Source organism: Alternaria triticimaculans (assembly GCF_023758025.1).
Source record: "Alternaria triticimaculans strain BMP 0046 chromosome Unknown scaffold_8, whole genome shotgun sequence".
Classification (NCBI taxonomy): domain Eukaryota; kingdom Fungi; phylum Ascomycota; class Dothideomycetes; order Pleosporales; family Pleosporaceae; genus Alternaria; species Alternaria triticimaculans.
In genome coordinates this window covers 290,090-316,714 of record NW_026055965.1, presented here as the reverse complement: position 1 = coordinate 316,714, position 26,625 = coordinate 290,090, and the positions used below count along the sequence as shown (strand labels likewise).

Genomic DNA, 26,625 nt, shown 5'->3' with positions numbered 1-26,625 from the left:
TCGCTATCCTCACTATTCTTAGGCCCCGCTAGCCAACATGGCAGCGACTACGAATCCCCTCCACGGGACGCAGAACTCGTCCGACCTCCCCGTCTCCTCCCGCACCATCACAATCGCCGGCATCCTCGTCGACGTCCATGGCCTCGACCAACTCCCTCCTTCCCCATCGTCAGTCGCCTGCCTATGGCTCCTCAATCCGCGATTGCAGACAAAAGAGACTATGGCTCCCATAGCCAGACGCGTCATCTCCACGTGGAACAAGCGCATACAAGACGGCCGGGCTGGCAAGAACCCCAAAGGTTTAATTGCCGCTGCATTCGACCAACGTAATCACGGATCGCGCAAGGTGGACGATTTGCACAATCAAGCCTGGAGGGAAGGAAACGAGACGCATGCCCAAGACATGTTTGGATGCTTCCACGGCACCGCGACCGACACCTCTCAGCTCATCAACCATCTCGAATCCTACATCTTTACCGCCAAGGATAGCCCCAAGATCGAACAACACTTTGCCCTCGGAATCTCGTTGGGTGGACACGCGACATGGCACTGCTTGCTAGGTGACCCCCGCATCACCGCTGGCGTAGTCGGCATCGGCTGTCCAGACTACACGCGCTTGCTGACTGACCGCGCACGCCTATCCAAGAGAAAGACATACACGGAAACAACACCACCTGGAAGCGCATTCCTCGGATCCCCCGATTTCCCACAGGCGCTGCAGGACGCCATCGCCCAGTATGATCCTGCCGGTCTACTGCTGCCGGGCATGTTCAATCCTCTAGGAAACGACACATTACCCGATCAAGAGCAGCTATCTAGAATGAAGGCCCTGATGAAGGAGAGACTTCAAGGCAAGCGCATTCTGAACCTCAGTGGACAGGCAGATAAGCTCGTTCCCTACTCGGCTGGTGAGCCGTTCTACAAGATCTTTAAGCAGGTACTAGCAGAAGACCCAAGTCTTGACATCACCTTCGAAGACGTGTTATTCGAGGGCGTAGAACACGCTTTTCCTAAACCTATGGCAGACAAAGCAGCGGACTGGCTATGTGACATTCTGGCCACGGACGATGGGCCTATGTCAAGTAAAATATAGTGAAGCGCATACAAACAGCCATCGCACGTATTTGAATACTCAAACAACACCGTCATAGTATCGCATCTTTCTTTCGCTTTGCTGGTCACTCGTTCATCCTCTACTTCTGTTTCTTGCTACTGCCAGAACTACCAAACATCTTGCTTCCATGTCTGCCTCCTCTCGACGCACCATGCGCAATCTGCGAAACCGCCTAGCCCCAGAACACGTAATCCCACGCTACCACGCCTTCTCCACTCCCGAAGAGCAAGCAGCATACATCGATGACACAGTCCCTTCTCCCGCCATCCTCCCTTACGCCGTGAACAGCTCACCCACGTTGACCGAGATATCTTTAGCTCGGGAAATAATCATCAGGCCCTTGGAAGAAGACGGCGATGTTTACGACCAAGGAACTTCAAGCAACCAGCAGAAAACAGCGGAAGAACACGTTCTTGAGCGCATTGGCAGATTAATCGCTATGCTCACACTGTACAACCTAGCCAGGTCGTGTGAGGAGATTGGAGAAAAAGATTGGGAAGAGTACATCACACCCTACGAAGAAGGCGATCTGGAGATGCTGGAACGTGTCTGCCCAAAGAAATGGTGGGACAAAGAGATCAGAGAGGCATGGCCGAATCTCATCGTATTTGCGCGACGGGCAAGGAGACATCCTAGTTAAAACCGATCGCACCAGATAGTCCACTCACACTAAAGTAAACCTCTCCACCAACCCCCCATCATCCATCCACTCACACACCCCCAAATCCTTCGCTGAAAAAGGAACTTTACCTAACCTCTCATACACATTCCCCTCCCTCCCCTCCACCCTCGCCACAATAATCGCATGAAAACTTGCCTCTCTCTCCATCTCCGCAGGCCTTACATGCTTCCACAGTATCGCAGCCCACAACTCCCTCCCCCTCGCCCTTTCCGTATGAGTCTGCGTGTCGAAACAAGTATACGTAGTCTCCATGTCTCCTTCCAACTTCTCCCTCGTCTGAGCCACAGCACCCTTCTGCCGATTGGGGAAAACATCGCCCTCGCCTTCTCTCTGTTCCGGAGAAGGGTACAAGCGTTCTAGCGGTGCGCTAACGTCTATATACCCGTCTGTTACCTCGCCGAAAGGATTTTGGGCGCTCTTCAACGTGATACTCGTAGCGTGGATCTTAGCTAGAGCGGTCCAGTCACCCTTGTCCCACCCCACACCAGAGTTCGGGCTGAAGAGGCCGAACGGCCCGTCGATGGCGGCCCAGGACCAGCTCGGTGCGCGGTATACTGCTGGTGAGGTTGTCGTGCCGCAGGCTTGCCAGATTAGGTCGTGAAGTAGGGTTGGGTACCAGTGTCCCGCGAGGTAGGTGGTTGGAGAAGGGAGCAAGGAAGCGTAAGTGCGTGCGAGGCCAGAGAGGGCGGGCAGTTTATCCGAAGGTTTGGTTAGAGAACGGCGGGAGTAGGCGTCTAGCACTGCGTGCCAATGTAGCGTGGGGTTGTCTTTATCTGGGATAGGTTTATCCGAAGAGGAAGGGTGTGTGTGGGATGGGAAGGTACGGGATGTAGTTGGGAAAAGGGTATCCCCTCGTCCTGGTAGGTAGAAACCCTGCTCGCTGAGGAAGGAACAGTAGCACTCGAAGAACATCTGCTCCGTGCCGAAATGTAGTACACGCGGTGCGAGCCAGCGTTCTTGTAACGCCCAGCCGCGTTGGCTGAGTGGTTCGGTCTTTAGCAGTGCGTTGTCTCCCGCCCAGGAGGGCTTTGCGGCTGTTTCGCGGGAGGAGGAGAAGGCGTGGAGAGTTCCTTTGATACCATCTGTGGTTGTGTATGAGAAAGGGGAGTAGATGGGTGCGGGGCGGTTGGGTGAGAAAATGGTGAGACCGGATGTAGAAGATGGAGAACCGGTTGCGGAGAGCATGATGTAGGCGTTTGAGTAGACAGAGGCCATGCGCGATGTCTCGCGCGACCAGTCTTCTGAGTCGTCTTGACAGATACTGGGGTTGTTAGTGTTTGGTGTTCTGAGTAGAATGGGGAGGGTTGGCTTACCAGAGGGAGTCGATCCATAGATAGCCGATTCCCATTTCTCTGGCTATGAGGATGGCGTCCTGAAACGTCTTTGGGAGCTGGTCGGTATCGATACCCCTCTTGTTGGCTTCGATATTGGCACGTGTGGTTGCGAACGGGCTTGAATCGCCCCAGACATAACTCAGTGCTGCATACCGTCCCAGTTCTCCTTCGATGGGCTCATAAAGCGCTACTCTGTGTGGCGTCGAGTCTCGTATATCCAAGACACGAGCTGGAAGAGGTGCCGCATCGACATGACAGCGCCGATCCGTCCGTTGCTTGTCGCAATCGCGTACCCAGTTCAGGGCATGTGCAAGTGTATGCGGCGATGAGGAGAGTGTCTTGCGACCTCGAACGACAGCGGCCAACGGATCGCCGTCTACAACGCTGTTAGTCGAAGCAACAGCTTTACCAAATCTCTTTGATACTTACAATCAGCACATAATCCCACAGCAGCAACCACCCAAACCTGAAACCAATACTTTGCATCGACCGACACCACCATGAAACCTCCGGTATCATTCACACCCCTAACCAGACACATCTTCCAATCCGGTCCTCCGCCACACTCGGCACGAATCCCAGGTTCCTTCTTCGCCCCACTGAAGTCGGACTGAAACTGCGCGACATCGCGCTGTACGGTCTTGCAAATTGCGCAGTCATCGGCAGCGGCGTCTTCGAGGTCTTCGATAGATTGGTGGAAGGGTATGCCAATGGGTTCTTGATCCTTTGGACGGTCTTGCTTGTTCTTCCAGAGGTCCCTGAGAGGTTGGCTACTGATTTGGACTAGGCACGGGTAGTCGCGTCGAGTGACAGTATGGATTTTGTAATCGGGTGGTAGCTTGGGGATGTCGAGGACGTCGAACGACTGGCAAAGATCGCATAATGGCATGTTGACTTCTTTTTGATCAACTGCGAAGCTCTCATGTGTAGCCGTGATGAAAAGGCGAGCTGCACATCGGGCCCTTCTATAGATTTAGGTATTGTTGTTCTCTGTCGGCATCATCGCCAGGCAGCCGTGGTGGCGAATGTATATTGCCAGACCACTGCACGTGTTGGATTACCCCTGCACAGCACCTTGCACAGCGATTGGAGGCGAGTTAGGTTGCCTTGGTGAGACAACTTGATAGGTGCAGTTCGAGGCGTGGCTATGCCGGCACGAATATACTGTGCTGTGCGGGGGAAGGATCAGCCAATGGGCATAGCTCATCTTACGTGAATCTTTCCTTTGAAGCTTGTTCCTTCCATTTTTGCCAGCGCCTTGCTCTGGTTACAAGATGCTCCTTCTTACGTATGACTGCATTCATTCAGTACGCAGGCAATTCAGCGCAAATTCCCGTAGCCATGGACATGCCTCACAATTGTTAAAGCATTGCCCTTGTCATCTATAGCGAATGCCCACCGTACATTTTGCCTTCCACGACTGCTCCCACGTCTTTTGCCGAGAAAGCGCAATGGCCCAGTCCATCAGTATCAGTACTGACAACGCCCCACTGCAGTTTCTTCTCGGCAATGTTCTCACCACTGCCAACCTGTTCTGTCGGATGACAAGCTGCGCTGATGGCCATACTGCAGCTGCCCGCAATCGGCATTCCACGCTTGTATGGTGTGTACCCCAAAGCAACTATGCTGATGACCATTAGTCCACCCAACACTATCACTGATATGATGGCCGGCGGCGAGTAGCCCAGAGTCTTGTAATCGAAAAGCATGTCCGCTACATTATCCTCAACGCCCGGTTTCCCAAATGGGTCGTAAAAGTCGATGGCGATCAGGAAGATGCTTTGCGAAACCAGCCAGTGTAACGTGCCACTCAGCACCATGAGAGGTATACCGAAGCGATAGGGTAGCTGGAGGAAGTATGTCGACCGTTGAGCACCAGCAGGTTGATGAGTTACGCGGAGGCCTTTGCGCTTCCCCGAATAAGACACCCATTCGTAGCCCATTAGCATGGCGGTAAAGAGAGCATTATAGCTGAAGTACAGAAACGAGAGAGCTAGTTGGGGCGTGTTGGCGATGACAACGTTGGTAATCAAATCCGGTGGCATATAACTGATGGCTGTACGAGGATCCACAGCGCCTAAAGGCAATCAGCACCGTGCTTAATTTCACATGACAACCAAATCATACATACCAAATGAAAACTGATCAAAGGTAGCCCCCGTGGGTAGATGTTCGATTCCCATCTTAAGTAGGAAACCGACTATAGCTAGGGCAAGTAAAAACCTGATCGGTAATGTAAGCAAACTACCAACGATATATTTGGTTTAGCGGCGTAACCTACACAGCTACAACAACAATTCTGCGGGTGATGCTGGTCACATCTTTCCAGTGATAACGCCCGTCCCGCCATTGTCTTGGTCCCGCCTGATATCCTCTGTGGTGTCGAAAGTCTGCTAGTGTAGACAAACACATGTCCTTCGTTGTAACGTCTTCGTTTTCCAGAAACGAGACGACGGCGTCACCCATTGTCATAAGCGGCTCGTCGTGCACAAAGAATACAACATAGAACATTAGACATGCTTTGACTGTAGAAGAGTTAGAGTTGATTCGATCTCGAACGGTTGATCGACGAGCGTGTCCCTTACGCTGCTGCGTCTGTATAGGCGTAGAGAACGAGATCTGAACTCACAGAGATTGAGAATCGTAATGACAGTCGTAATAGTAGGCTCGAAGTGGAGCTTGCAGTGGGTTTGAGCCGGCTCACTTAGACAGTACTCTACTGGCGTACGTGACAGGTCGCAAAGCCATTCATCGTCGCAAAGCCATCCAACCTGCCAAAATTCTTGCTTCTTGACATCCTGTACCCTCACTGAACATGGGGTGAGTAGGTCGTGCGACGCGGAACATATCCATTTGTATGCATTGCTAGCAAACCCGGAATCCGACGCAGTGTATGCATCAAAACCCGCACCCCAATAAATGTGTGAGCCATTGATGAACTTGTTTTCCGTTGATGGAGGAAAGAAGCTATCATCGGACACTAAAAGCAGATTTCGATGGTTGGATTGTATGCTAGTGGCATATTCGTCAATGCATTTGTTGGGCTCAAGCTTTTCGAGGTTGCCCGCGCGTGCTTTCTCCCAGAGGGATTCAAGTACGGATGGGATTTCGCCAGGACTGGCACCGAGTCTGGTATCCCTGTATGGTCCACCTATGAAACTGTCACGGTCATGCGGGGTCTGTTCTGTGCAATTCGTGCAATGTTCACCGTCCAGAAATGCTCGCCCGACGGAGAACGCCCAGTAACTGTTGGATGATATCGAACCAAACACCGCGGAATTGTAACTGATAGATGTGAGTAACTAAAGCGCTAGGATCAGTCGCTGCCTTACAAAAGATGCAACGGCAAGGATGATAGTCCCAATGCTGCCCACAGCACAGCTCTACGCCGGCTGATATGTCTGAGATTGCGTATGCCAGGTACACCCACATCGAGGTATACACTAGGCTTGCGACTGTGGGCAGAATCGACTTCGCTTCGCGTTGGTGCAGATAAACACTGCATTGTGTAGTTGCTCCCAGCCAACAGGATCGTACTCAAGATGTTGATGCCAAGATGGAGCCCGGTGTTCAGCCTTTTGACGTGATCGCAATCGCCATCGAAGAAGACACCCTTGGCGCCAGAGGTGGCAGCCATACCTGATACCATGGCCACGAAATTAATGAGAAAGACCACTGAAGCCAAAATCGCGAAGTTGAGCACGCCAAACCGCCATCCAGTGAAGCGAGACCCTAGATGTTTCTCCACCGCACGCTTGCGCAACCCAAGTATCGATGCTGCCTTCGCGCGAATGCTTTGTGGTAGCTGCAAGCTCCCGAGAGGTTTTCCATTACGGTCAGTTTGGGCTGTAAGCGGTACCTGCATCTCGAGATTGCTATTGGATCTCCATTCGGGGTGTATCGTTGAGCGTATCCTAGAAGGCAATAACCGCCAAATTGAATCAGGCATTGCGAAACCCATGAGCAAAAATGTTGGATCCGGTCCAAATCGCTAAGAAGACTTTTAATAATCTTTAGAAGTAGAACAACGTTAAAGAGACCAAAGAAGCGCGTAGTACCATGCGAGAGATTGCACCCTCGCTGGTACGAGCCCACCTATCAGCAGTGCCGCCTGATTTTTGCCAAGTATACCGGCCGCACATTCTGATGGGTTGAGGCTTACTCTGAGCCTCCTGCAAGGCGCCCCGCGCCGCATTGGGGGCCAAAGTCTGGATGCTAATTCGGTCCTATATCGCCAATCCGTGTGTATGGGTTACGGTGAATGGACGACTATCGCACGCGTGTAGGAGAGTGAGATCAATGAACATAGTCATCGTATCCAAGACGTAGACGCAACGCGACGCGGGTGCGAGGAAGGTCCGTTTTCGTCGGGTGTTGCGCACCTCGGAACTAACGGAAGCAGCCTTCCCGAAAAGCGCCCAGCAATCTGTGAAACAGCACCATCCGGGGGTGTGACGGCGTAAATAACCATCAGCGGTGCCGGTGCGAGAAGGGCGGTCTCGACTCGGGCGCACCGTCCGCACGAGTCATAAACAGACTGGGAAAAGGTGCTGGCCGGGAAACGCGACGCCGCGTCGTGCGCGCGACATGTTCGCGTTGCTGAGGAGCGGTAGTGCGGCAGAGCTCGGGGCAGTGTCTTCTCAATGCTCGTTCGTCACCGCGGCAGCATGTTTGATCGTGTTTAACGAGCGAAGATCTACTGAAAATAGAGTCCAGAAGATTGCGTGCCTCGGGGCGTCGGTAAAGCACGTCAGCTTGCGCGTGAAGGAAGACCCGTGGGTCGGTCCGTGGCCACTTGGAAGTCACCGGATGCGAATTCAACAACAGCAGTTCTCAGGAAGTGTAGGTGATGTAAATGATAATCGTAGTTTCATTGAGTTCTTGCCTGTTGAGTTTAGCGGCACGTACTGGCAGATGCGACCGAGTGTCTTTGATCAAGCATCGCAGCGTAAGCATCATAATAATATAGTACATGTCAGATAGAGTCACTTCCGGTGAGCCACCCGATTCCACCGTCAACGCCGATTCGCCGAAGAAGAAACCCACATCGAAAACCGTAAATCAATGCAGCCGAAATGATAACTGAGACGTGTTTTGTTGCCGTTCGTGGGGTAAGGAAACAGGAAGGAAGAGAAGAGATGGGTTGAGACGCGTCACATCTCCATCGCGTCGGTGTCTGCAGTCGCCATAGGGGCGTCCGCGACTGGCTGGGAAACGGGTGTAGAGGCAGGCGACGGCGTCAACTGGCGAGCATTGATGCGCTCACCCTCCACACGGGGAGTTGAGCCGAACATGAGGTTGCTGACAGTTCGCTCTAATGACCAGCCAACGAGCTGGCACCACTGAAGGTTATCCGCGAATAACCAGTAGCCCTGGACACCGTGTTGCTTAGCGCGCACGAGATACGCGTTGAGTGATTCCTTCTCCAACATCACCAGGACGTCGGTGAAGTCGAAATGACGCTCAATCACGCGGGAGTATGCGCGTGCCGCGTCGCGTAGGTTTGGGTTGGTCATGACGTTCTTCCAGCCTACTCCGAGAGATGCGATGAGCGTGTTGACGGTGTTGCCTTTGTCGTCGATGAGCTCTTCGGTCTTCTGAGCATCCATCTCGTTGAGGGGAGTGATTTCGACATTGGCAGTTGGGCTCATGCGTACTGACTTGCGCGATACGGCGATAGGGCGAGCTTCAGCTTCTGCCTTCTCTTCTTTCTCGACCTTCTCTTCGTACCAGGTGCCCGATTGCGACTCGGCTGCCATGGTGTAGCCAGGCTCTCCAGGGTAGATGAGCGTCATCCCCGGGCCGTACACAGGCTCGGGCTTCGGCTTTGAAGGCGATTGAGTGACGATTGATCCGACGGGTAGGTTCTCCTCCGGGTCGTCGACGTCGGCGATGGATCGTTTGCGCCCAGCGGTGGCATTGGAAACGGCGGCTAGATAGTTGAGCGAAGGCGGAGTAGGGTATTTGGGGCGGAAATTACCCATTGGTGCAGCGGCGCTCTGGTGATGCGGAAAGTAGTCCTGCGGTTGCTGGGGCGGCAGGACCACAGTTGGCGACGAGGCGTAATAGTTAAGACCCATACTGTATGTTTAGTAGTTTAGCAATGTTAGAGTTCGTGAAGGATACAAAGACCTGTCTTGATCAAGACAGAACAGTGAGCATGCGACGATATAGTAAAGTCACTATGAGCGACAAAGATGAAGGTGGATGATGGCGAGAAGGTGAGGCGCGATGGAGATAGTGGATGATGGGGATGGGTAATGGTGATGGATGGGAGTGGTAAGATGAAGAAAAACCGAGCGAGGTGTGGGAGCGTCCAAGTTATAGACAGAAGAAAGGCGGCGTGCGGAAGTTTGGCGCAAAAGAAGTGAGAGGAAGGAAGGAAGGTTTGGAGGGCACCAGAGCGGTCTTGTAAGCTGCGCACGAGTCCCGTGAGAGGCTGGCTGCGACGCGGTGAGAGGCGGCAGAATGTAGGGTAAAATAGCCCGGCGAGTGATCTCCAGGGCAAGTCTAGCGCGTATTGGCCGTCACGCGAGGGCTGCCTGCCGGATTTGGTAGGCGCCAAGGCTCTGTGTAAGGCAGGGCCGACCGGGGTCGTTGATGGAAGTTGCCGTTGATCGCGGGCTGAGCGCATGAGTCAGCAAAGCAGGTGGTGTGGCTGTTCTCTGTGGCTGGTGCCCGGTCGCAGATAATCCGCGCCGGGATAGTGGCGGCGCTGCGACGCGGTTTTTGGTAGCAAAAGTTAGTGGAGGAGCTGCAAGGCACCAGACGCAAGATACCCCACGCAACTCTGTTTTCGACCCCCTCTTTCTTGTATACCGTGCTTATAGACCTGTACCGTCAAGATGCAGGCGCCAGTGGTTGTCATGAGTATGTGCAGTCGCTCAGCTGAAGCTGCGACAGCCCACTAACACATCAACAGACACGCAGACCCCGGGCGGGGAGCGCCAGTTTGGCCGCAAAGCTCAACTATCCAACATCACAGCAGCCAAGACGGTCGCCGACATCATCAGATCATGTCTCGGTCCCAAGGCTATGCTGAAGATGCTGCTCGACCCAATGGGCGGTATCGTCCTGACCAACGACGGCCACGCTATCCTCCGAGAAATCGAAGTCGCACACCCAGCAGCCAAGAGCATGATTGAGCTGAGTAGGACACAAGATGAAGAGGTCGGCGACGGCACAACCACCGTCATCATATTAGGTGCGTAGATAGTGCGGGGAGATTGAGGAGCGTACATTGACAACAAACAGCGGGAGAAATCCTCGCACAAGCTCTGCCCCAGCTTGAGCGCAACATCCACCCCGTCGTTATCATCCAAGCATTCAAGAAGGCCCTTGCCGATGCCCTCGAAATCATCAACGAGATCGCGGTCGAAGTCGACGTCAACGACGATGAGCAGATGTACAAGATCATCAACTCCTCCATTGGCACAAAGTTCGTTTCGCGGTGGTCAGACCTGATGTGTGGACTGGCTCTGAAGGCAGTACGAACCGTTTCGCTCGACATCGGCTCTGGAAAGCAGGAGGTCGACATCAAGCGCTACGCACGTATCGAGAAGATTCCCGGAGGCGAGATCGAAGACAGCGAGGTTCTGGACGGAGTCATGGTCAACAAGGACATCACACACCCAAAGATGAGGCGGAGAATCGAGAACCCTCGTGTTCTGTTGTTGGACTGCACACTGGAGTATAAGAAGGGCGAGAGTCAGACAAACATTGAGGTCAGCAAAGAGGAAGACTGGAACAGGATTCTCCAGATCGAGGAGGAGCAAGTCAAGCAGATGTGCGATGCCATCGTTGCTCTGAAGCCCGATCTCGTCATTACTGAGAAGGGTGTCAGTGGTATGTGACATTGAATAACTCCTCTCGTGGGCTTGCTAATATGGCGTAGATCTCGCACAGCACTACCTCGTCAAGGCCGACATTACTGCCATCCGCCGTGTCCGCAAGACAGACAACAACCGTATCGCGCGTGCGACCGGCGCGACGATCGTAAACTCCGTATTCGCAGCTACCGCTTCAGACATTGGTACCGAGTGCGGTCTGTTCGAGATCTCCAAGATCGGTGACGAGTACTTCACCTTCCTCACAAAGTGCAAGAACCCGAAGGCCTGCACTGTCCTGCTCCGAGGACCCTCAAAAGACATCCTGAACGAGATCGAGCGGAATCTACACGATGCTATGGGTGTCGCCAGGAACGTCATCTGGAACCCTAAGCTCTGCCCTGGAGGTGGCGCCACTGAGATGGCCGTCGCGGTCGGTCTAGACCGAAGAGGAAAGCTGATCGAGGGTGTCGCACAATGGCCATACAAGGCCGTCGCTGAAGCGATGGAGGTCATTCCACGCACACTTATTCAGAACTCCGGAAACAGCCCTATCAAGGTGCTCACCCAACTGCGCGCGAAGCATGCGGAGGGATACGAGGACGGCAAGCAAACTGGCAGCGTCTGGGGTATTGATGGCGATGCAGGCAAGGTCGTCGATATGCGGACATATAACGTCTGGGAGCCTCTTGCTGTCAAGGAGCAAAGCGTCAAGACTGCCGTCGAGAGTGCTTGCCTATTGCTCAGGGTGGACGACATCGTTGCTGCGAAATCGGCCAAGCAAGTGAGCGGTCCGATAGGTGGTGGTGATGATTAGATGTAATCACGCAAGGTGTCTTCTGCGATATTCTTGCTATAGAAGCCAGGAGCAGTCGCTAGGAATGAAGAAATCACATCTGCCGACCATACATCAGACCATGCTGTACACCAACTTTGGTGAAACATAAAACAAACATGTACTAAGGTTAGCATTAGTTGCTTTTGATCGCATCAAAAGATGTGCGGCCACTTCCGCAGACTCGTCCCCGATTGCTGATAGTTCAAGGTTACATTGTGAGATATTCTTTGAACGTGATCCTCGTGTTCGTCGTTCTGGTGGACGCGAGATCGCTTGCCGCCGCTCAACACGATCCACGTGCCTCATCCCGCTCAGCCTCTCAGTCACCCAATCGCATCGCCCTCCTCTTTAAGTACACTTTGCGCATAAAACTCGCCCTGCGAACTCCAGCCATTCAGCCAGACCCTGCGCTCTGCCACGCAAGCACATCTTCATTCTGCGAATCAGGCTTCACATTGCGACTAGTAACGCAGCCTGGTCGTGCTGCTGCGCCGCATCGCTATACTGCACTCGTATCAACATCTGCTAAGCACCATGGAGACGGGCATAAATCTCGCCAAGGCCTACCTCAAGTGCTTACATGCGCTGCGATGGTTGCTCCTTACTTAATCTGGCATCCTCAGCGGTGGTTGTGAGTTTGACGGTTTGTATGGCTCTGCCACGAACGTGCGGGTTCCCTGAAGCGTGGCTACGTTAAACGAGTATGCGAACTGAGTTGGACCGATGATGGGCCGGTAAGTATATGTATAGAAGTCGTGCTGCTCAGTATGAACTCGTTCATTTCCCCATCAAAGCATCTTTGGATCTTCTCAATCGTTGCATTCCAGTCTTGTCTTCCTCCCAATCATTGCCGAAACTTCCCACGCTCTATCAAGCAAGCTACCAACAGCCGAGTATGAATACTATAATGCTCAGGGCGAGAAACAATCTCGAGCGGCGCGATGACTCTAAGACATGTCCACTGGAAGATGCTCATGGTCCACAGATCATTCCCTTCATCGGCAACCTCACATTCCACCAATTCGCAACGATCTTGTCCGGTGCCTGTGCCATTCTCAGCACGTTGATCGTTGGGGCATTGATCGCGCTTCACGCCTTCAACTACTCGAACCCCGTACAACAACGGCAGATCATCAGGATCATGCTTTTGATACCATGGGTCGCCCTTTTCTCTTTCCTGATCGTCTGGCAAAGCGACATTGGAGAATACCTAGCCCCTTCACGCGACTTTGGTTGCTCGATCGCACTGTCGTCCTTCTTACTGTTCATGTGCGATCTTGTCCTATCGCACCAGGAAGGATTTGATGGGTTGTTTGGAGAGGGAGCCAAAGCCAAGGGTGCGCGCAAAATGAACAGTCCAACGTGGCTCAGGGTAAGCTCTCACATTTCTGTCAAAGGATTCGAGACCTTATCTGACACTCTACAGCGTACCTGGTACGGCGTACTCCAGTTTATACCGACTAGCATCGTCATATGGATCGCCACGGCAGCTACCCTCGCTACTGGTACCTACTGCCAGCAGTCTAATGACGTGCACTTCGCCCATCTCTGGCTCACCATACTCATTGGCTACACTACAACGGTCGCTATCGTTGGCTCACTGAGGTTCTACAAGAAAAGTAAGAAGTTGCTCCAGAAGCATCGGATCATACTTAAACTGTTTACATTCAAGGGTATCCTCGGTCTGAACTTTCTCCAATCGGTACGCTCAACAATCCCTGAAGTAGCCAATATGTATACGACGTACTGACACCATCCTCACAGTTCATCATTTCGCTGCTTGCAGGCCACGGAAAGCTGAACCCTACAAAGTACATGACGTACCATGATGTCAATACTGGTCTTGCGTCACTAATTCTCGCCTGCGAAATGCCCCTTTTCGCCGTACTTTTGCTCTTTGCATTCTCGCCATTACCGTATAAGCAGCAGGGCAGTCCTGCCGCTGGACCACTCAATGCCATCGTCGATGCGTTCAATCTCTCAGATCTACTGTCAGCGTTCTATCGGGGCCCTATGAGATTGGTCAGGGACCAACAAACACAGATCAGGCGACAGGAAAGTGTTAGGATTGCATTGGTCTCATCCAGTGATGAGGAAGAGAGGAGAGGCTGCTCTGTCCCGTAAAGATTTCAGAAGCAGGCTCACCAAAGGACGGTACCTTATCACTTTTCTTATCTAGAGACCTGATATCCCCGTGTTTGCTCGTCGCGCTTTTCGTCAGTGAAGTAGAGCTTTGACCAAGTCAACAAACGCTTCCCCACAAACACTACCTTTAATCCTTTTCTTGCCACTTTCATTACTCTTTCTTTCCAATCTCATTAGCAGCAAACCATTACTGACAATACTAACAACTGGTTGTGATGACGCCCTCGCAAGAGGTCACGGTCGCAGCCGGTGCACTGTAATTGAGATGACTCTCAATACAGTAGGTATAGATATCTAACGAAGAGCAGGTCCTTCCTTTTGTTAGCAAAAGTTCTCGTTCTGAAGATCGAGTCAATTTCCACAACGACCCAGCGACCGTATTCTCATCTGCCGGCGGAGCTATGGGCGCAGATCCTTCATCACGTGGAAGACGAGTACACGCTTTGGGTCATTTGCCGACAGGTCTCGCGAACCTTCAGGGCTGAAGCCGAACGCGAGTTTGCTAAGACACGTCTTCCACAGTTGCGCATCAATTGGGCATCTATGGGAGAAATCATGCACGAAAACAGGCTGCATGAATTCGATTGCAACGTCGAAGATCTAGAATTCCAAGGTCTCACTGAGGATGGTCTACGAGCTCAATTCACAGCCGCATTTGAATACGAACTGCGCAATCTGGAGGGCCGCCCGGAATATGTGCGAACACTATACGATCGGACGCAGTACAAACCCTTGTTGGAAAAGACCTTCGCCGAGCTAATCCCCTTTCGCTATCTAGACTTCAAGAAGAGAGTCGACAGGCAATACTGGACAAGACAGATGGCTTTAATTGGAGGTTATGTCAGCAACGCCCAGCTTACGGAAGTGTCGATCGACCTTGACAACAAGACCATAGCTTTCGATTGGAAGACCTTTTTGAACGACTTCTTCCAGCTCACCACCTATGTTCGAGCACGAAGGCAGACTCAAGGAACCGTGAGCGACCTGGCGAAACAGGCGTTCGAAGCCTTTCGTCTCCAAAAATCCCCTTACACCAAAACGCGACTGGATACGCTTCGGTTGGAGCGCAAATCGTGGGAACATGTCTATGGTGAAGAGGACGACGACTGCCATACAGAAGGGTACTTCCGCCGCTTACAATCCGCACATAGCGAAGCTGGACTAGATTTCGATCTAAACAACATGATCGATGGTATGGACGAAGCAGAAATCAGGAAGACGGAGGTCAAGGCTACCGCACTCATGAGATTGTTCAGGAACATTCGGTTGATGAATAGCTTCCGTGACGGATACGAGTGCGATGGAAGCAACAGAGGAAGTTCATGAGTGTGGGCCGGTACCGACAATAAGACGGCTGGAGAGTTCAGTGAGAAGTGCGGGACCAATGTAGGCTCCCTGATAGGGTTGGATTGCTTGCGAAGGGGGTTATGGAAGGGCGTCTTCTTCAAATCTGGATGTAATCGGGACAGACAAATAGCCGCTCCAAGCACAACGATTACCCTAGTCGCACATGACCGGCCTCCTTCGATATCTAGAGTATCAAATCATGCCGGTTTATCCAGAAGCAGGGCTAGGCAAACGAATGCAGAACGGGAGACGATTGCCGTCACGGTAGGTGTCACAGTCTCGACTGCCACCATGCAGCCAATGCAGGAGCTGTCAAAGAGTTTGAAAAGCACTTCAGGATGCTGACAGGAGCCCAACGTCCCGCGCGCACTCGCATCTTGGCCTCAGGAATGAAAGGGTGCCTCCTGCAAGCGTTCGAGCGACGTTCATCGAGCTGGGGAAGTGTCGCACCTTCTGCGGGATCACCGCTGAAACCGTTCGCTTGAGCTCTGACACAGCTCACTCTGCGAACTTCATGGGTTTCGAAACGGTTGTCACTGCGAAAGATTCTCCGCAGTGAGTCCGCACGGCCTGTCACTCACCTGTCTAAACGAAACATGCCGACCGACATCTTGGTGGCGGCTGCAACGTCGTCCCGCAATGCACCACGAGTATGCTCGCTAGCTAGACGGGTGTGTCACCGGCTTACGGTGGATGCGAAAAAGAAAGAAGACTAATGTCGCTGCTTCCATAGCCTTGCAGCAGGCTAATAAGCCAACATTACCCCTCTTTTATTGCCAATGAGGCCATGGCATTTCTCCGTCAGACGATTAGAGCGCATTTTGCGGCTCGAGGGTAACCTGGTTCTGGGCTCCAGGGTTAACGGCTTTGCTGCACACCTCCCACACCCGTGGAAGTTTTGCGGTGTGCGCGTGCCGGTATCGAAGACGGAGGGCAAGCTTCCAGGCTTGGGGACGCAGCCCCTCACTTACACCAACATCGCGATCTAGGCGTAAGGAAGCAAGTCCTGTTTATTTTGGATAGGACGGATGCTCAAGCTCGCACACAACGAGCTTCAGATTCGGCAGATGCGCCTAACCGAAGCTGTGCGTAGCATCGGTGACTTTGCGGAAGCACATGCAATGAGACGAGCACGAGACCCACGCCGCATCTCCTTCCGAAGGCTACCTGAGGACGCCTTTCCAGAACCCACGGTTGCCGTATCTTCCGTTAATCTCTGTTGAGTACCCAGTTAATTAGCCAACATTTGGGCTTGAAGCGGGGCGTTCGATAGTGCGTGCATGCCGCTATCGGGTCATTTACTGACTTTGTTCAGCCAGATCAGGTCATTTATCAGCCGTGCGATGCGTGGCGTCTGCAGCGCACAGGCGGCGGGTGAAGGCCAGGGAGGCCAGGGAGGCCTGGGCGTTGTGGCATCCAACCTCCCGTTCGAGCAAGTGCAAACCCAATCCCCAAAACTGTGGGCACTTCTGCCGACGTTTGGTGTTCGTCTGGAGGGCCTGATGCTGAAACTAAAGAATCCTTCGTTGGACGTTGGTTGACTGTGACGAGCCTGAGCCTGAGCCAACTGCGCCGCCTCCCTAAGGCAGAATCGAGGTTTCGCTGTCAGACATCGCGATGAGCGTGGAGGCGATGACTGCAAAAACCAACGTTCGCAAGACTTGGGAGCGCGAATGGAGGCTCAACACGAAGATAGAAGAGCGCCACCGGAATGCGGCTCACTAGAAGGCAGGTAATGCCCATCGTATCGCTCGCCCATCCCTGCCTTCTCATCGCAAGATTGCACGTATCAGCGCTTACAGCAGACACAAGCCTTTTAGCCAGATGCCGAGAGCGGCAAGGTGACATGCGGAAAGCGGATTACCCTGAGACGCTAAAGCCACCTCCAGGTATCACCAATTTGGCGTGCATATCGCTTCAAGGATAATAGTAGGAAATCTGGTCAGGATCATGGTCCGTGCCCATGTACCTACACATGGCGGCGCATGCGTGCCCTTGCCGGCGGGCCTGTCTAACGGCCAAGCGCGAAGGTTACAGACGAAAGTATAAGTCTGTCGAACCGCCTGGTCTAAGAGGTAGTGTAACAACGATACCAGCCTCGAGTTCTCAACGCTAGCAAAGACTAAGGGACGTCACTTCTATTTTGATATCATCGATCACTTCATCGCTCCTCCTCCATTCGGTCGCAGTACAACTTCATCGCTCCTCCTACATTCGGTCGCAGTACATATACCAGCATCGCTCCTTCTACATTCGGTTGCAGTACATATACCAGCCTCGCATATCGCATTACCAACAACACTTCCTCATCCTTGAGTATCATCATAACCAGTCATCATGCTCTTCTCTACCATCATTACGGCACTGCTCTTTGCCGCATCTGCCACTGCAGCTGCCCTACCAAGACCTGCCAAACCGCAATACGCTCCCGCCCGTAACCTCAACAAGCTCGCCAAACTCTTTCCCCAGAGCGCTCTTCAAGGCCCAGGCGACTTGGATCTCAAGTACGTTGTGCTCGGCATCGGCACACAAAACTACACTTGCGGCTCTGATGAGAGCGCGGCTCCTGGTACTACTGGCGCATTCGGTAAGAACCCACTCAACTTGACAGGGAAGGAGCTAACAACCACCAAGCCACCCTATACGATATCGGTTCGAAGCTCAACGACGAAGGATATGCCAAGTGGAAGATTCCCTCTATCACCCCTCTTGCACTCTCACTGTACGAAGTGGCTCCTGGGCTAGTCGATATGAGCCTCCGACTCCAGGGCTACGAACATATCACCGGTCACCACTTCTTCGCCGACGTAGAAGGAGCGAACACACCAACATTCGCCTTCGACAAACTGAGCACGCCATTCCCCATGACCCAAGTGGCCAAGATCAGCAACGTCAGTGCACCATCGTACGCATGCCCAGGCAAGAACGGTCTACCTGCCGTCGACTGGCTATACCTACAGCACAAGACTGGCATCACTCAGGGAGGAATCAACACCGTCTACCGTGTCGAGACTGCCGGTGGTAACAAGCCTGCTACATGCAAAGGCATGCCAGCCACATGGGAAGTCAAGTACGCTGCGCAATGTAAGTATACCCGAAACAACCACGCAGCCAGAATAGTCCACTAACATCTCACAGACTGGGTCTATGGTCCCAAGTAATAAGCGCCGAGCTTGCGACGCTCGTTTCGAGTCAGTTACGAACACTACCATTTTCTCATGCCTTCTACGATCTTTCCATAATTAGGTTAGTCGCGCGCGGCTATTTTTGTCCCGCAAGATCTACGGCAGGGCATGGATTTTCTTTTCTTGTAACCTTTCATTTCATCTCTTACATCTACGATACCCTTTGGTTTTCATGGTTCACACGACTGTGTGGGACTTCGCTGTTACTGCGGGGCATCGGCATGGCTATGGGCGTTTACGGTTTTTTGCATCTGGTGGCTATAGTGCTCAAGGATCGGGTGTGTCCTTTGGTTAATTTTAAAAGCTGATTGCTTGCATTGCGGTCGCGAATACTAGAACAGTGGTTCTTCTCTTTATGATGTGCTTCATTATACGATACATCACTTATGCGACATCAATGACAGTATCGCGAAGGGCCTATACCGCTCGCATCTCACCATCTCCTCTTGAAAAATACCATGACTGCGCCCAGCGAAAGCTGGCAGTAGCAAAGTGAAGATGAACCCAAGAGACATCGCCATTCCATCGTCACACAGCCGACACGGCACATTCATAGCCGCACTCCACCAACACGGTCTGCTGACATCGACCAAGTGCCGCGCTACATACCAGACCCACTGACCACGTTGCGGCACAGTAAGGCGCGCAAGGCTGCTTGCGCTACAATCCACACCCCATCTGACGTGCGATGCTGCCAACCTCTCATTTATCTACAACACTACCGATACCCACAACCAACTTCCCCCCAAGCCCCCAATGTCTCTCACGCGCCTCCTTCGTACCAAAACCAAGAAAGCCTTACCCCAATACATGACGTGAACCACTCGTCCAGCCCTACAGCCCCTTCCGTCAGCCATTATTACAAGAACTACGTTCAAGTATGTGATTGGATGCATACTATACGACACAGTGGTTCGTACTACTTTGGTGGCTGTGGCAGCGGGTATTTGGCTTGGCAAAGCGGGTGTGGATGGTGTGGCACAAATCTGGTTTGACGGCGGCTACCTAGGGTCGTCCGGAGTTTTACTACTTGGACGCAGGACGCACGTATGTAGGTTTAGCGTAGACACTATTGGTAACTTGGTACTGGGAAAAAGGAATCGAAGAAAGTGGATACGGGAATTTGGCTTCCGTGCCAATGATGTGGCGTACCTGCATCCGGGACGATGCCAATGTATTTTTTGTTTGGATCTTCATTATGTAGCTCGAATTCATTGCACCAATGTTCACCTCTGGTCTGCCTTCTCTGTGTGTTGGACAGTCACTTCTCTTGTGCGCATGATGCCCTTCCAAGTTCTCCATGTCATCCAAGGTGCCAGTCGTTGTCAGAAAGATCAGTCGACACTACCTAGGTATAGAGGGTTTTGCTGAACTGCCAATCTTCTGGTCACATATGATGCTTGAAGGGCTCGCGCTATTCTTGAACCTTGGCTTTCGAGTTGTTTGGACGCTGCGATGATATTTATAAGCATGTGATCGCTAGAAGAACGGAAATTGGCTGTCTTATTACAAACTTTAGTACTGTTGCTCGATGCATTCGCTTATGATCTCCCAAAAGTCCATGCATGGAGTGCAACATGGGACTAGGTTGTGCAAGATTCAGTGTGTCATGATTTGTTTAAAATCTTGGAGAGTCTGACGACACTGATCTGTCGTGTGTGATGAGCAGAACCGTGGGTGTAAACTTGGCGAAAACTTCCACCAAATCCATAGCCATCCATTCGGACGTTAGTCATCGACCGTCAGTGATTGCGCTGCCAATTTGGATTGCGTTATTGCTTTCGTGTATTGTAGAAGACATATGAGACAGTAGGTATAAACACTAATCCTCAGTATATAGTACAATCGTTTTTGTCGTGGTTGTCAGGGAAGGCACAACTTTCCGGTCAGTGGCCTGGGAAGCCCCTCAGCCTGCGCGCACCCGATCTAAGGGCTCAGACCCTGCAATTGGTCCCCTCATTGTTGATAGTCACCTCTGTTGTGCATTTGATCTGCTTCGAATCGTGTGAATGTCCTCCAAGAATGTAGTCCTCACTTCCTGCGCGCTCTTCGCTGACAGCATAGATCTCATTCTTCCCGCCTTGTGCCGATCCTGCAGTCGCCCTCCACATCTCATATGCCTCGGTATCAGCGTTTTTGTCCGTCCGTGTACCGCTCAGCGTGGTCAAGATCGATTTGCGAGGTCTGGAAGGTGGTGCGCTGCCAATGGTCCTGGCTTTGTCGCCGTCATGGAATTGATTGTACTGGTTGCTGTTCGTGGACTTGCTGATCTTTCGCAAAAGTGGCTTTAGCGTGGGTATTGAGGCGGCAATGATTCCAACATTGAGCTGAACACTGAAAGAAGAAGTCGTTAGCACTAGCTACATGCAAGCGTAGTTCATCGGGAAAAGTATACTTACAAGCCCCAGAATCGTACATTGTTGTTGCTGTGTGTTGTGTTAGTCAAACAGCCAGTCAAACTTGAAGAATCGGGGTATCACGCACAAATGCGAGTCGTTGTCTTTGACGATGGTGAGTTGATATACCGTTTTGACAATACCCATGATCACCGCACTAAAAGACAGTGAGCAATGGAATGCGGGCAATGAGTATATGATAAGCTTACACATAGCCTAAGCTGAGTACAGCTATCAAGCTGATTCTCGTCCGTGAAGACATCTGGAGATTCCATACGATAGGTATGGGCAATGTGGCGAAGCAAACATCAGTGAAGATGTTGAAGGCTACCAATGTATCAGCCAATGGATCTCGCACCGTCGCAATTGCAGTCTTACCTGAGTTTGCTATTCCAAAGTGCATGACATACTTCAACGGATAGCAAGTGTGTGCGTACTTAGGATCCCAGAAGCCAGAGAAATGCTTGCAGCGTACGAAGAAGGTAAGCCAGGCGAGAACGGTATAAAAGATGACAAAGCCTAACAGCATCTTGTCAGACCTATACACCATGGAAGCGCCATACAGCAGCCAAGAAACTCACCAATCAATGCCCAGAGTGTGCGTGAGTACCATCTGTGATTGCTCAACCGGAGTAAGAAGAAAGCAATGGAGATTTTCAACAATCCGAGCGCGCCCATAGCAGAAATGATGCTCTGCCAAAAGGCGATGTGGTCCCAGATTCGTTTATCATCTGGCGAAAGGGTTGCGGTGTGTCGACCAAGACCGTAGGGCCCTTGCAAGAAGAAGCAGATCCAGCCAACCAAAGCTCCAAGCTATCGGAGTGAGCATTGCAGATCAGTGATTTTGAGCAGAGAATAGTTACTCACAGCAGCTAGGACGATCACATAGTCATCTCGTCCGGGCGATTTAAGCAGGCCTATGCGTGCATAAAGACGAAGACCGACGCTGATCAGGGCGAGGATATGGAATACACCAGTAAGGGCGAGGAAACGAGTAAGGTTGCTTTGTGCCGCCCATTGAGGATCTAAATCCGCCTGCGATGATGGTGCAGTCATGACTGCATAGAAAGAATATGAGAGGCCGTCAAAACATCCGACTGGAGAACGACGAGATGCGGCCTTGAGGGCAAGGCTGTGTTAAAAGCGGTTCAAGTAGGTATGCAACTTGACCACCAACCACAAGCTCAATTAAACTCCAGGTCTTCCCGCCTCGCCGCTCGTAGCGAGGTAGATCTAAGGTTGGCGTCTATAGGATAAAACGGCTTTCTATGGAACATCTAGGGGTGACTACGCCGCGGCTTCGCATGAAATCACCATATGACACCCAGGTGACTGGTTCCAGCTTCCTGAACCATGAGTTCGGGGAGCAGATGCCGTGTATTTGCGCCAATTCGCCTTCAGGATTTCGGAGCATACCCTCTTCACGCAGTTGGTTTCTAATCGAGAGCCCAGCAGTATGGGTCAGAAAACGAGTACTCCTTCGGCGATGGCCAACTTCCGTTCGCCACCTCGCGTGCGTTGTATGTACGTTTTGCGACGGAACAACCATGTCACATTGGTGATGTGATTGGCGGAGGCACACTCGCAGTAGCCTGATCCCAGTTGGAGTGTCCTCGGAACCGGCAACAGGTAGGTTAAATCTCCTACACCCTAGCGACGCCGCGATCCTTCACAGCCCATATGTGGTACCATATCCGAGAAGACATTATCAGAGGTCCTAGTACGATAGTAGAGCCTGGAGCTGTTGATATGTAAGGGGTTCGCGTGTTCCCGTGGAAGGATTCATGGAAGACTCGAGTCGCTCTCTTCGGGAGTTCTACCGAAGAAGACGAATGCCACGATTCCTCTGCATGTCGACTTTTGCGCTCCTTATCGATCATCCTAACATTGATATGTGAAGGTACCGGAGGCGGCAGAGCGAAACAGATAGTATTGCAGAGTGAGGCTTCGGAACCTCGGGAGAATGGCAATGTTGCTAGTGTGCCGTCCCACACGGGACGCGGCGTTCGAGGCGGTCGAGCCGCGACGCACGATCCAGCTGGCGCTCACGGCTGCGGCGTAGCTATCTCACCACCAGGGCACCTGCAGCATCTAGCCTCTGTGGGACGACCCAACATGTCGCCGCGATCCTTTTCGATAGAGTGGCCCGCTCGCATAGGATTCGGGAATTTCGGAATCTCAGCGTCAACACATGGAAAGATCATCCCCCAAACCCTTCATTCCCTATGTATACAGTAATCACAAACCTGCGTCGGTACATAAGATCTTCCGACCACGTGTACCACGTGTGAGCAATCGATGTCGTGCTCGCAGCTCATGAAGCCCACGAGCATGTTACCCGTGCGTCGATCCTGCGAATACTCGCTTAGCGACGGTGGGCCTCTCTCATTCAGCAATGTCCTTCGCATTGAGAATCACTTTCCCGCACGGCAAGTAGAGAGAATCCGAGAGGATCACTAGGTGGCTTCTACACCTCGAACAGGCTTACATGATCAAGACCAATCCAGCGAGCTCACAGGTACATGCCACTTCGAAGACCAAGGGATGGTGTCTTGCAGATTGCATCTGCAAACCCTTCGTACCTCGCAGATCACACCCACCGGCTCATGCCACTCGGGAATACCACAATTGGCCTTTGCGCCGCACAGCACACCGGGTTTATGCTAACTAAGGCAACCAAAATCCTCAGCTACATCTAGAATGTCGCCCGTCAGCGACCATGACTAGCAGTCCTCACCTCATCCGCAGGCTCCAGTCGAGATAGCCTGTGGTCGCCTCTTCGGCTGTAAGTGTCCGACCCCAGTCTCTGCATGCGTCTGTAGAGCTTTGAGGTGCTCCTCGGTGGCGCGGTATCGGCAGTCAAGCATATTAAAAGGCATACCCCCCACCACACATGGACTTTCTCATCGCTCAGCCAAGCAACGGAAGTCGTTCTCAATTACCCTTCTCGTTCACTCAACGTCAAACAAGATGCGTCTATCCGGCCTTCCAACTGCCCTTCTGGCATTCGCCGGTGCTGCCCAATCTCTAGCAGTTGAAAAGAGGGACTTGCTTTCGGATCTTCAGAACCAGGCTCTTGAAAACCTCAAGGCTGCGGAGAAGAATGGTACTCTCGAGAAAAGAGGTAGCTGCTCTATCTTCAATGCTTCTGTTCGCAAGGATTGGTAAGAACCTCAAGCATCTCTTTGAGCAGTAAGACTAACACACGCGCAAGGGCTATCATGAGTGCGAAAGAGCGAAAAGCATACATCAGTGCCGTACAGTGCATGTTCGATGCTCCATCTCAATCCGATCCCACCCTGGTACCTGGTGCAAAGACTCGCTACGACGACTTTGTCGCACAACATATCAACCAAACGTTAACGATCCACGGAACCGGTAACTTCTTGAGTTGGCACAGGTACTTTGTACATGGTTACGAGAAGGCGCTGCGAGAAGAATGCGGGTACAAAGGTTACCAGCCCTACTGGAACTGGTTCGCCCACACGGATGACCTGACAAAGCACCCTGTCTTTGATGGTTCAGCGACAAGCATGGGCGGTGATGGAGAGTATGTAAAGCACAATGGAAGTGCAGGCGGCAAAGGCACGATTGCGCTGCCTTCTGGCGCAGGAGGTGGCTGCATAAAGGATGGTCCGTTCAAGAAGTAAGTCCAGGTTCTCAGCCTATAGTATGCGACATTCCTAACAAATTCAGCTTGCAAATCAACCTTGGTCCTGTCTCTCCAGCAATGGCTGGCGAGGTACCCGTCAAATCGCCACTCGAATGGAACCCACGTTGCGCAAAGAGAGATCTCACCTCCTACGCATCTTCCACATGGATGACTTTTGAGAACCTCTACAACGTCACCCTCGGCACAGCCTCCAAGAACGTTGGACGCTTCCAAGACGAGCTCCAGGGACGTTTCCCTGACGGCTTCCTCGGCATGCACGGCGCAGGCCACTTCGCAATTGGAGGCGATGGCGGTGATGTGTTTAGCAGCCCCAACGACCCTGCTTTCTTCCTACACCACGCAATGGTCGACCGCGTATGGTGGCTCTGGCAGGCGCTCCATCTCGACCAGGCCAAGTCCGTTGCTGGCACCATCACCATCTTCAACCAGCCACCCAGCCGTGATGCTAGGCTTGACGACCCTATTGAGATGAACTATCTCAATCTGGAGCCTACAACTATCGAGGATATGATGAGCACGCTGGACGGAGAGCCGCTGTGCTACATTTACTTGTAGAGCGTCACTATTGTGGTATATGTCTAATGAATAATTCTACCAATTCCAAAATATGCGAAATGCCCTGGTATCAGTGATGCTCGACGATCATGACTTGAGTATACTGCGTGTATGAATGCTCAGAAATTAATAGAGCCGTGGACTGACTCGTACCTATACCCACACTCCGCAGCCCGCTGATTGGTCCGATCACCACACGCCATCCCCATCCGCTATCGCCAGTCTACTATCACCTCCAATAAAACAAAATAACCTACCACTCCCTCTCCAAATGCCCCCAAAACCATGCCCAAACAGCCCATCCCCATAATCGGCGCGGGCATAGCCGGCCTAACCCTAAGCCGCACCCTTCTCCATCGCGGCATCCCCAGCATAGTCTTCGACAAAGCGCCCCCAAACCGGCGAGGCTTCAACTACGCCATCACCCTGCACTCCACCACCTACAAACCCTTGTTAGAAATCCTAAACCTCTCCGACACAGCGTTCAAGGCCCGCGTTGCCATCGACGCCGAAGACGGCGGCGAAGGCAAACATGGCGAAAACATAGACATACCCAGCCACGGCGGTTTATACGACACCTCCACCTCTTTCCGCGCCAATCGCGCCTATTTCGAGGATTTGCTAAGTCAAGACCTGGACATCCGGTTGGGCTATTCCCTCCAATCAGTCAAAAGCACGCCCACGGGACCGAGATTGCGCTTTGCCAATGGCGAGACGTGGGAGGGCGGGGAACTCGTTGTAGGCGCCGATGGTGTGCATTCCAGTCTACGCAAACTGCTGCTGCCGGAAAAGTCAAGAGTGGATGTTTTGCCTTATGCTGTGTATTACGGGAAGAGGTGTATCATGCGGAAGGACTTCGACAGTATCTTTGGGGGTAGGGCCGAGGGAAACCAGGGGAGGAACGTTTGGCAGACGACTAAAGGGGATGTGGTGCTTACTGTTAATGTGGATAAGAAGGAGGATAAAAAGGTGTGGGTTAGTTGGATCTACTCGCGGAAGGCGCGTGAGGAGGCGGATCCGCTGTTCAATCCTGCTAGGTCAACGAATGCGGCTGACAAGATACCTTTGGAGTTTTTCAAGGAAGTCCGCGCTCAGAAGATCTTTGGTTATCCTTTCTCGGCCATGGTGGATGTGCAGAGTATGCGGAGCGATAGGATATTGCATTGGCTGATGCGGACAACGTCTACGCCGTTGCCTGAATTGCATGACTTACTCGCGAAGAGTGGCGTGTGTCTGTTGGGTGATGCAGCACATGCGGAGCCTATCTTGGGAGGTAATGGGGCAAACGCTTCAATCATCGACGGCTTGAGTCTTGCAGATGCAATTGCGAGCGGTGAAGATGATGGTATATCGAATTGGTACAACGACCGCTATCCGAAGTGGGTGCAAGGGGCTGAAGAGAGTCAAGCAAACCTTGCGAGAATGCATGGGTCACTACGGCCAGGTGTGAACCTTTAAGTTGATCATATTTTGTAGCTAGAGAAATCTGGGCAGCCAAAGCCACCATGTACTCGATTCGCTACCAGAAGC

The 26,625-nt window shown here is 52.3% G+C and overlaps 10 protein-coding genes across 10 annotated transcripts; 7 read left to right on the top strand and 3 right to left on the bottom strand.

Annotated features, from left to right (window-relative positions):
* Window positions 1-37: 37 nt before the first annotated feature.
* J4E78_006033 (uncharacterized protein) lies at window positions 38-1,093 on the top strand (the record flags this gene model as incomplete). The annotated part of the gene is made up of 1 exon (XM_049366647.1): window positions 38-1,093. The coding sequence occupies one exon, from the start codon at window positions 38-40 to the stop codon at window positions 1,091-1,093; it is 1,056 nt and encodes a 351-aa protein (XP_049221353.1).
* Window positions 1,094-1,241: 148 nt separating this feature from the next.
* On the top strand, window positions 1,242-1,754 carry J4E78_006032 (uncharacterized protein; the record flags this gene model as incomplete). Its single annotated transcript, XM_049366646.1, has 1 exon — window positions 1,242-1,754. One exon carries the CDS (start codon window positions 1,242-1,244, stop codon window positions 1,752-1,754), a length of 513 nt encoding a protein of 170 aa, XP_049221352.1.
* Window positions 1,755-1,778: 24 nt separating this feature from the next.
* Window positions 1,779-4,019, bottom strand: J4E78_006031 (uncharacterized protein; the record flags this gene model as incomplete). Its single annotated transcript, XM_049366645.1, has 3 exons — window positions 1,779-3,057; window positions 3,110-3,506; window positions 3,656-4,019. The coding sequence occupies 3 exons, from the start codon at window positions 4,017-4,019 to the stop codon at window positions 1,779-1,781; spliced, it is 2,040 nt and encodes a 679-aa protein (XP_049221351.1).
* Window positions 4,020-4,512: 493 nt separating this feature from the next.
* Window positions 4,513-5,175, bottom strand: J4E78_006030 (uncharacterized protein; the record flags this gene model as incomplete). The annotated part of the gene is made up of 1 exon (XM_049366644.1): window positions 4,513-5,175. One exon carries the CDS (start codon window positions 5,173-5,175, stop codon window positions 4,513-4,515), a length of 663 nt encoding a protein of 220 aa, XP_049221350.1.
* A 3,108-nt stretch (window positions 5,176-8,283) lies between these two features.
* J4E78_006029 (uncharacterized protein) lies at window positions 8,284-9,114 on the bottom strand (the record flags this gene model as incomplete). The annotated part of the gene is made up of 1 exon (XM_049366643.1): window positions 8,284-9,114. The coding sequence occupies one exon, from the start codon at window positions 9,112-9,114 to the stop codon at window positions 8,284-8,286; it is 831 nt and encodes a 276-aa protein (XP_049221349.1).
* Window positions 9,115-9,975: 861 nt separating this feature from the next.
* Window positions 9,976-11,773, top strand: CCT3 (T-complex protein 1 subunit gamma; the record flags this gene model as incomplete). Its single annotated transcript, XM_049366642.1, has 4 exons — window positions 9,976-10,000; window positions 10,053-10,334; window positions 10,385-10,975; window positions 11,025-11,773. 4 exons carry the CDS (start codon window positions 9,976-9,978, stop codon window positions 11,771-11,773), a joined length of 1,647 nt encoding a protein of 548 aa, XP_049221348.1.
* A 928-nt stretch (window positions 11,774-12,701) lies between these two features.
* J4E78_006027 (uncharacterized protein) lies at window positions 12,702-15,265 on the top strand (the record flags this gene model as incomplete). The annotated part of the gene is made up of 4 exons (XM_049366641.1): window positions 12,702-13,166; window positions 13,221-13,496; window positions 13,559-13,914; window positions 14,248-15,265. The coding sequence occupies 4 exons, from the start codon at window positions 12,702-12,704 to the stop codon at window positions 15,263-15,265; spliced, it is 2,115 nt and encodes a 704-aa protein (XP_049221347.1).
* A 2,358-nt stretch (window positions 15,266-17,623) lies between these two features.
* On the top strand, window positions 17,624-18,447 carry J4E78_006026 (uncharacterized protein; the record flags this gene model as incomplete). The annotated part of the gene is made up of 3 exons (XM_049366640.1): window positions 17,624-17,873; window positions 17,921-18,370; window positions 18,425-18,447. 3 exons carry the CDS (start codon window positions 17,624-17,626, stop codon window positions 18,445-18,447), a joined length of 723 nt encoding a protein of 240 aa, XP_049221346.1.
* Window positions 18,448-23,837: 5,390 nt separating this feature from the next.
* Window positions 23,838-25,095, top strand: J4E78_006025 (uncharacterized protein; the record flags this gene model as incomplete). The annotated part of the gene is made up of 3 exons (XM_049366639.1): window positions 23,838-24,031; window positions 24,082-24,513; window positions 24,564-25,095. The coding sequence occupies 3 exons, from the start codon at window positions 23,838-23,840 to the stop codon at window positions 25,093-25,095; spliced, it is 1,158 nt and encodes a 385-aa protein (XP_049221345.1).
* Window positions 25,096-25,380: 285 nt separating this feature from the next.
* On the top strand, window positions 25,381-26,553 carry J4E78_006024 (uncharacterized protein; the record flags this gene model as incomplete). The annotated part of the gene is made up of 1 exon (XM_049366638.1): window positions 25,381-26,553. The coding sequence occupies one exon, from the start codon at window positions 25,381-25,383 to the stop codon at window positions 26,551-26,553; it is 1,173 nt and encodes a 390-aa protein (XP_049221344.1).
* Between the last annotated feature and the right edge of the window lie 72 nt (window positions 26,554-26,625).